Raw genomic sequence first — 9,466 nt, 5'->3', positions numbered from 1 at the left:
TTTTCAAAAACACTCCTCTTTCTACATTTCCATTTCATAAATACAATGTTAACAAAGCACAGAGAGAAGAGGAGGACAATATATGTTCTAGTGATTCAGGACAAGCAGCCTTATTGGAAACAAAGACTGTTCTAATGATCGTTCTAGTGATTCAGGACAAGCAACCTTATTGGAAACAAAGACTGTTCTAATGATCGTTCTAGTGATGCAGGACAAGCAGCCTTATTGGAAACAAAGACTGTTCTAATGATCATTCTAGTGATGCAGGACAAGCAACCTTATTGGAAACAAAGACTGTTCTAATGATCGTTCTAGTGATGCAGGACAAGCAGCCTTATTGGAAACAAAGACTGTTCTAATGATCGTTCTAGTGATGCAGGACAAGCAGCCTTATTGGACACAAAGACTGTTCTAATGATCGTTCTAGTGATTCAGGACAAGCAGCCTTATTGGAAACAAAGACTGTTCTAATGATCGTTCTAGTGATACAGGACAAGTAGCCTTATTGGACACAAAGACTGTTCTAATGATCGTTCTAGTGATGCAGGACAAGCAGCCTTATTGGGAACAAAGACTGTTCTAATGATCGTTCTAGTGATACAGGACAAGCAGCCTTATTGGACACAAAGACTGTTCTAATGATCGTTCTAGTGATGCAGGACAAGTAGCCTTATTGAGAACAAAGACTGTTCTAATGATCGTTCTAGTGATGCAGGACAAGTAGCCTTATTGAGAACAAAGACTGTTCTAATGATCGTTCTAGTGATGCAGGACAAGCAGCCTTATTGGGAACAAAGACTGTTCTAATGATCGTTCTAGTGATACAGGACAAGCAGCCTTATTGGGAACAAAGACTGTTCTAATGATCGTTCTAGTGATGCAGGACAAGCAGCCTTATTGGAAACAAAGACTGTTCTAATGATCGTTCTAGTGATGCAGGACAAGCAACCTTATTGGAAACAAAGACTGTTCTAATGATCGTTCTAGTGATGCAGGACAAGCAGCCTTATTGGAAACAAAGACTGTTCTAATGATCGTTCTAGTGATGCAGGACAAGCAGCCTTATTGGGAACAAAGACTGTTCTAATGATCGTTCTAGTGATGCAGGACAAGCAGCCTTATTGGAAACAAAGACTGTTCTAATGATCGTTCTAGTGATGCAGGACAAGCAGCCTTATTGGAAACAAAGACTGTTCTAATGATCGTTCTAGTGATGCAGGACAAGCAGCCTTATTGGGAACAAAGACTGTTCTAATGATCGTTCTAGTGATGCAGGACAAGCAGCCTTATTGGGAACAAAGACTGTTCTAATGATCGTTCTAGTGATACAGGACAAGCAGCCTTATTGGAAACAAAGACTGTTCTAATGATCGTTCTAGTGATGCAGGACAAGTAGCCTTATTGAGAACAAAGACTGTTCTAATGATCGTTCTAGTGATGCAGGACAAGCAACCTTATTGGACACAAAGACTGTTCAAAGGCTATTTGTGATGTCATCATGCGCTGTTTGCATCAGGGGCGTAGACGTGGATGAGCCTTGGTGGACAGAGGCCCACCCACTGGGGAGCAAGGCCTTGACAGGCCCACCCAATCAGATTGATGCGGTTTAAGCAATGTTGTGGACTATTGTTTCTATTCTAAAAAAGGTGTGATTTTGAGAGTGAAAATCTGGAAACATAAGAAAGACACCACGTGTGACAAAACCTCCTTCGCTGGACGGGCCTTTTGGGAACTTTTTGGCAAAATTAGAGCACACCCACATCTCCAGGCACCACGACATCACTGCATCACTGGATAGGGCTGATGGAAAGACAGCAGTCACACACAGCACAATGTTAAAGCACCACTACATCACTGGATAGGGCTGATGGAAAGACAGCAGTCACACACAGCACGATGTTAAAGCACCACTACATCACTACATAGGGCTGATGGAAAGACAGCAGTCACACACAGCACGATGTTAAAGCACCACTACATCACTGGATAGGGCTGATGGAAAGACAGCAGTCACACACAGCACGATGTTAAAGCACCACTGCATCACTGCATAGGGCTGATGGAAAGACAGCAGTCACACACAGCACGATGTTAAAGCACCACTGCATCACTGGATAGGGCTGATGGAAAGACAGCAGTCACACACAGCACGATGTTAAAGCACCACTACATCACTGGATAGGGCTGATGGAAAGACAGCAGTCACACACAGCACGATGTTAAAGGACCACTACATCACTGCATAGGGCTGATGGAAAGACAGCAGTCACACACAGCACGATGTTAAAGGACCACTACATCACTGGATAGGGCTGATGGAAAGACAGCAGTCACACACAGCACGATGTTAAAGCACCACTACATCACTGCATAGGGCCGATGGAAAGACAGCAGTCACACACAGCACGATGTTAAAGCGCCACTGCATCACTGCATAGGGCCGATGGAAAGACAGCAGTCACACACAGCACGATGTTAGGATAAGCAGCCCATAAACTCTAGCATAATAATCCAGTAGGTCCCAATCAGAAGAATACAAAAACACAACCATTGCAAAAAAAAAAACGTGTCGCTTTTAGCAAAAAAGTGTCCTGTGACCTAAAGTTTAAAGTGGAACTGACAGCGTTTTAACTACTTTGCAGATATGAAACAAACAGACAATAATCATTTCAGTCAAAAAATATCAAATTCTCAGTTTATGCCACGGAACCAACTTTATGAGAGGTTTTAAAAAATTTGACTCGGCGTTACATGACGTGCACGAAGGCATTGTTGGTAGAATAGATGGGTGCAGATTAATGCATGTCTAATATTATTCACCGATAGAAAAATATTGCTGTCAGGTTGTTAATCCCAGCTGGCCTGTCAGGTTGTTAATCCCAGCTGGTCTGTCAGGTTGTAAATCCCAGCTGGCCTGTCAAATTGTTAATCCCAGCTGGCCTGTCAGGTTGTAAATCCCAGCTGGCCTGTCAGGTTGTTAATCCCAGCTGGTCTGTCAGGTTGTAAATCCCAGCTGGCCTGTCAAATTGTTAATCCCAGCTGGCCTGTCAGGTTGTTAATCCCCGCTGGCCTGTCAGGTTGTAAATCCCAGCTGGCCTGTCAGGTTGTAAATCCCAGCTGGCCTGTCAGGTTGTAAATCCCAGCTGGCCTGTCAGGTTGTAAATCCCAGCTGGCCTGTCAGGTTGTAAATCCCAGCTGGCCTGTCAGGTTGTTAATCCCAGCTGTCCTGTCAGGTTGTTAATCCCAGCTGGCCTGTCAGGTTGTTAATCCCATCTGGCCTGTCAGGTTGTTAATCCCAGCTGGCCTGTCAGGTTGTAAATCCCAGTTGACCCGTCAGGTTGTTAATCCCAGCTGGCCTGTCAGGTTGTTAATCCAAGCTGGCCTGTCAGGTTGTAAATCCCAGCTGGCCTGTCAGGATGTTAATCCCAGCTGGCCTGTCAGGTTGTTAATCCCAGCTGGCCTGTCAGGTTGTTAATCCCAGCTGGCCTGTCAGGTTGTAAATCCCAGCTGGCCTGGTACATCGCCTGCTGCCTCCATTCCGGATGCACTGTTTCAGTTTCAATGACGAATGTAACTAAAGCTGGGAATGTCAATACAATCAAACTAGCAAGGGCAATGATTACAAGTCAATCAAAACATTGCTAATAGGCTAGCGTATCTATGTAGCAAGCTAAAAATACAGAGCCTAGAGTTAGCTAGATAGCTAGCTAGATATTTGCTAGGAGGATGTCATGCCATTGGAGGAGTGGGTGAGTGACTACTTTTTCCCCTCATATCGTTTTTTGATGGATATACACAGCTAGAGATGCAACTTTAGCCAGTTAGCTTGGGTGCTTGGTTGGGACAAGAATGCATTGGCAGGCAAGCTGCAGAAGGACATGGAGGCTACAATTCCCCATCGTTTATCAGTGCAATTTTGATGGCCAACTAGCTGAAAACGTTTGAGAGGGTTTATCTAATGTTCCCTCATTAGATTTTAGTTAATCTCACTCTGGCTAGCATTAGTTGTTGATCCTGTTGATATGCATAACTGAGGGAGAGAGAGAGTCTACCTTTTCATGGTTGTTTGATCAATAGGACTGTAAAGTTCCCAAATGTAAGAGGACTTCTGTGGTATTTATATATTTACAGAAATCCATTCAGGTGTATTTTGTGTCTCTTGGCGAATGTGTTCTAATGATCTAATGTCTCGCTGTTGCAACTTCCTGTAAACACACAGTCCAGTTCAAAGTGAATGATGACAGGCCCTACTGCCTGTAAACACACAGTCCAGTTCAAAGTGAATGATGACAGACCCTACTGCCTGTAAACACACAGTCCAGTTCAAAGTGAATGATGACAGGCCCTACTGCCTGTAAACACACAGTCCAGTTCAAAGTGAATGATGACAGACCATACTGCCTGTAAACACACAGTCCAGTTCATAGTGAATGATGGCAGACCCTACTGCCTGTAAACACACAGTCCAGTTCAAAGTGAATGATGACAGGCCCTACTGCCTGTAAACACACAGTCCAGTTCAAAGTGAATGATTCTGGACAAGACAGATGTTTTATTAGGTTTTATTTACTGCAGTGTCTATTGATTGTCCAAACACACGGCCGCTTTCTCACTCTATACTGCTATAGAATTTCCACAAATGCATTAAGCATACGGAATTCCCAAACATTCTAAGAATTTATGAAAACGTGGATATGACCATATCTAAGTGGTCGATTGTCAGATTATTTGTTTTTAAGTGTCATTCTTCCTGGGGGTGTACATGAACAGACTTGAATAAGATTTCATGATGCTAAAATGCTGTCAGTTCCACTTAAAATGCAACAACGTTTCACACACACACACAAGTTATTTTCAAAGAGACGACTAACAATAGGAAGCACGCTGCAATAACAAACACAGTTCCACTCACCCGATGATGAACATCATATGAAACTTAACTTGTTAAAAGTTATTCTTGAAAATGGAGAAGCTAACAAATTAGCAACAACATCCTCTTGGATAACAGCTGTTGCAGCCGCTGCAAACTAGCTGACAACAAAAGCTAGCTAGGCCGTGGGAAAACTACTGCTCGCTATTGCGCAGTGACATGTTAATATAATTATCATTATTATAATCATTATTTTATTCATCCTTAGCCCTTCGCTGAATGCGTAGAAGGCCCATTGTTCCCCACTGTGTTTGTGTTAGTAAACATTTTTAGAGTGGCTCGATTTGCTCCGGTCTTGGTCTTCAATCGATCTCACTTTAGGTGGTCTCGAACACAACACTGATTTTAGGTGACCTTTTAACCCTAACCCTTTTCCTAACCTTAACCTAATTCTTCTAACTTGCTATGTTAATTATCCTAACTTGCTATTTAAGTTATCCTAACCCTGCTACGAAAAGTTTGTTGTACTCCATCTAGTCAAAACTGGCAATACTACCCACAGAACAGCATGAGTTTCCAATAACGCGGTACTCTGCATGACAACTTGTCACCACCATCATTCAGAATCCACCGTTATAATACCTAGTACTAACGTGTCATGTGTCCTGATATTGTCCACATTCGAATTGTGATATTTTATGAAAAGTGTCTACACATTTATGAAAAGTGTCTACACCGCCCACTGTCCGCATTGTGACCTCATTTCCTGGTCCCTCCCTGTCTGAAAATGATTTCACAGCTAATATTGATGTATTTATTTTAATTGATGGCATAACGTATGCTACGGTCACATAAACTACTGCAGCATAAATACTGGAGGCTGAGACAGGAGGGGTCAGGAGACACTGTGGCCCCATCCGATGATACCCCCGGACAGGGCCAAACAGGCAGGATATAACCCCACCCACTTTGCCAAAGCACAATCCCCACACCACTAGAGGGATATCTTCAACCACCAACTTACCATCCTGAGACAAGGCTGAGTATAGCCCACAAAGATCTCCGCCATGGCACAACCCAAGGGGGGTGGGGCGCCATCCCAGACAGGAAGACCAGTGACTCAACCCACTCAAGTGACGCACCCCTCCTAGGGATGGCATGGAAGAGCACCAGTAAGCCAGTGACTCGGCCCCTGTAATAGGTTTAGAGGCAGAGAATCCCAGTGGAAAGAGGGGAACCGGCTAGGCAGAGACAGCAAGGGCGGTTCGTTGTTCCAGAGCCTCTCCGTTCACCTTCACACTCCTAGCCAGACTACACTCAATCATAGAACCTACTGAAGAGATGAGTCTTCGATAAAGACTTAAAAGGTTGAGACCGTGTCTGCATCTCTCACATGGGTAGGCAGACCATCCCATAAAAATGGAGCTCTATAGGAGAAAGCCCTGCCTCCAGCTGTTTGCTTAGAAATTCTAGGGACAATTAGGAGGCCTGCGTCTTGTGACCGTAGCGTACGCTAAGTATATTCACGACAGGACCAAATCGGAAAGATAGGTAGGAGCAAGCCCATGTAATGCTTTGTAGGTTAGCAGTAAAACCTTGAAATCAGCCCTTGCCTTAACAGGAAGCCAGTGTAGGGAGGCTAGCACTGGAGAAATATGATCAACATTTTTGGTTCCAGTCAGGATTCTAGCAGCCGTATTTAGCACTAACTGAAGTTTATTTAGTGCTTTATCCGGGGAGCCGGAAAGTAGAGCATTGCAGTAGTCTAACATAGAAGTAACAAAAGCATGGATGAATTTTTCTGCATCAATTTTGGATGGAACATTTCTGATCTTTGCAATGTTACGCAGATGGAAAAAAGCTGTTCTTGAAACAATCTTGATATGTTCGTCAAAAGAGCGATCAGGGTCCAGAGTAACGCTGAGGTCCTTCACAGTTTTATTTGAGACGACTGTACAACCATCAAGATTAATTGTAAGATTCAACAGAAGATATCTTTGTTTATTGGGAACTAGAACAAGCATCTCTGTTTTGTCCGAGTTTAAAAGAAGAAAGTCCACTTCCTGACGTCTGAAACACAGGCTTCCAGCGAGGGCAATTTTGGGGCTTCACCATGTTTCATTGAAATGTACAGCTGTGTGTCATCCGCATAGCAGTGAAAGTTAACATTATGTTTTCGAATGACATCCCCAAGAGGTAAAGTATATAGTGAACACAATAGTGGTCCTAAAACGGAACCTTGAGGAACACCAAAATTTACAGTTGACACAACTAAGTCTTAATGTTTGTACAGTCAGCGTATTTTAGAGTTCTGATTGAGTACGACAGTTGAACTATTCTAATGAGGCATCTATCTATAAGTTATATTCTTCAAGAATCAATGGCTATACATCATCAATATTTAGAAGTCTAAAGATCAATGTATCAACTGCAGATTGTCCTTTTAAGATGTGGTCTGGGATGAACTGAATCCTGCTGTTAGCATAAAAAAAAAGGGTTGAGCATAGGAAAAAGGATTATTGTCCTAATCTGACTGAGTTTTTACAATTAGCTCTCGACTCGGACCAAGATGATGCAAAAAAAGACAACAACTTTTACATTTTTCTTTCAAACGTTTTTTTTTCTCCCTACCATTTAAAAATTTAATAAATATTAACATTTAAAGCTTTTCATTCATGTATATACAAGAACTATACAATACACATAATGATGTTATGAACTGCAAGACAGAAATGAGGTAATGCACAACTTGAAACAGCGTGACATCAGACCAACCACTCTGCAGACTTACAGCATTCCCTCTACTTCTCGACTGACATCATTATACTTTACATTCTGTTGGCTGGCTGTTAGTTTCTTAGATAATAATATGCTGCTGAAATGTACACTATATACAATATTACTTGAAAAATATATCACTTACAAAAAAATATCAAGAATGGTTTTCTTTTTATCTTTTAAAGCATATGTGTGAGTTTTTCCACAAAGGTAATGTGCATGCTACAGTGGGGTTGGCTTTACAAACAGACTTGACCTGTTGACCTTTAGATGACCTCTGAGGCCCAATCTCTTGTAAATGGTTGTTTGGGAAGCACGTCAACAATAAGAGCACCAATGGGGAGAGGTTACAAAGCTCCCTGGAGGAAGTGCCATCATCACCAAGACACTGCGACATCATCACCAATACATTGTGACATCATCTCCAAACTGGTGACATCACCAACACGTGTGACATCATCACTTCAACTTGTGACAGCCCCCCCAAAGTGAAGTTTTTTTTTTGTTGGTGTGGCCGTGCCACACAATATCTTCGCAATATTAAAGTTCAATAAGTAGTTCTGATGCACTTTTCAAAATACGTTACAGCACAACTGTACACAGATCAGGAAGTAAATGGTAGCAATGGCCGTCGTCACATTGTTTAACATGTCTTGTAGTCACTTTAGTTCCAGCACCCTTTTATTTTCTTGTTTATTATTCCATGTATTAACTGAAGCAGAGAGGGCTGAGTGATGCAGTGCAAATGCATAGAGATCACTCTGCTGGTTCGATGAGGTAACCATTAGTGGTCTAAGTCCACTGGCATGGATTTTTTTATTTTTTTAAATTTTATGTTAATTTATTCTTGCAGCAATCGGGTGAGAGTCCAGTCCAGGATAATCCATCAGATGGTTGTAATAATGTTGTAATAAAGTTGTCACATTGTAACATTGTCATATTGTAACATTGTCACGTTGTAACGCTGTAACACTCTAATGCTGTAACAACGTTGCAATAACGTTGAGCTGACAGAAGTCACGGTGGACCATATTACTGAGCAGCAAGTCCCAGGATAAGTCAGTGATCATGTCAGCACATGGGACAGGGTCCTGGTTGTTCTGGTTCTGTGAGCCGAGTCTGATCCTACATCCTCCCTTCTTGACCTGGCAGCAGCAACGCCAGCCACAGTTCCAGCAGGCCCGGGTTCAGGGCCGGGGCCGGCGGATTGGCCTAAAGAGCGGTTGTTTGGACTGCTGTGCTCTTTAGATGGCGATAAAGCAGCGTCTCCATTGGAGTCTGGAGAAGCGATGGATCGGAGCCGGGGCCGGAGAGGCGGGCTGGGACCTGGAGGTAGAGAAGGGAGCCCAGGGACCAAGTCTCCATCCCTGACCCCAAAGGAAGGACCCTGGGTAACGACGGCACTCGCCGACGGTGAGGTGGTCAGGCCCTGAGCAGTGGAGCGAGGCCGTCTAGGGGTCTTAGTGGTTCGGGATGGGCTCTGGGTGGTGGTGGGGAGTGGGGAGTCTGATGGTTGGGTGGTGGAGGCGGTGGGGTTGGGCTGGGTAGAGGTCTCCTGGCCAGTCTCAGAGTCTGAGTCGGAGGATCCTCCAGTCTTGTGGAGGTCTGGGGATGGAGAGAAGAGGGTGGTGAAGCCTTCCTTCCTGTTGCAGGACTCACAGCACAGCTTGTTGTAGCCAGGAATGGAACAGTAACGGGCTAGGACCTCCATCTGGCAGAATATAGACTTGTCTCCAAGACATGGCTCATCTGTGGGGCGAGAGCAGAGTCAGAGTCAGACACATTACAGCTCTTTCCTCATACAGTAGTGACCTTAAC

The 9,466-nt window shown here is 43.6% G+C and overlaps 1 protein-coding gene across 7 annotated transcripts in view; it reads right to left on the bottom strand.

The window, feature by feature from the left end:
* Nucleotides 1–7,469: 7,469 nt before the first annotated feature.
* The window catches only part of LOC110513446 (A disintegrin and metalloproteinase with thrombospondin motifs 14), a 140,709-nt gene continuing 138,712 nt past the window's right edge, over nt 7,470–9,466 (bottom strand). For 5 of the 7 annotated variants that reach the window (XM_090217740.1, XM_090217741.1, XM_090217745.1 and 2 more), the window contains one exon: nt 7,470–9,397. In XM_090217740.1, coding sequence (XP_090073866.1) covers nt 8,715–9,397 — 683 coding nt within the window. In that variant the 3' untranslated portion in view covers nt 7,470–8,714. The remainder of the gene's footprint in view (nt 9,398–9,466) is intronic. The other 2 variants (XM_090217742.1, XM_090217743.1) reach the window with 1 other exon arrangement.

This window comes from Oncorhynchus mykiss, chromosome 23 (genome assembly GCF_057628025.1).
Source record: "Oncorhynchus mykiss isolate SJ-2025 chromosome 23, ASM5762802v1, whole genome shotgun sequence".
NCBI classification, from domain to species: Eukaryota; Metazoa; Chordata; class Actinopteri; order Salmoniformes; family Salmonidae; genus Oncorhynchus; species Oncorhynchus mykiss.
Note: the sequence above shows the minus strand (reverse complement) of the source record. Positions and strands in the feature narration are given on the sequence as shown.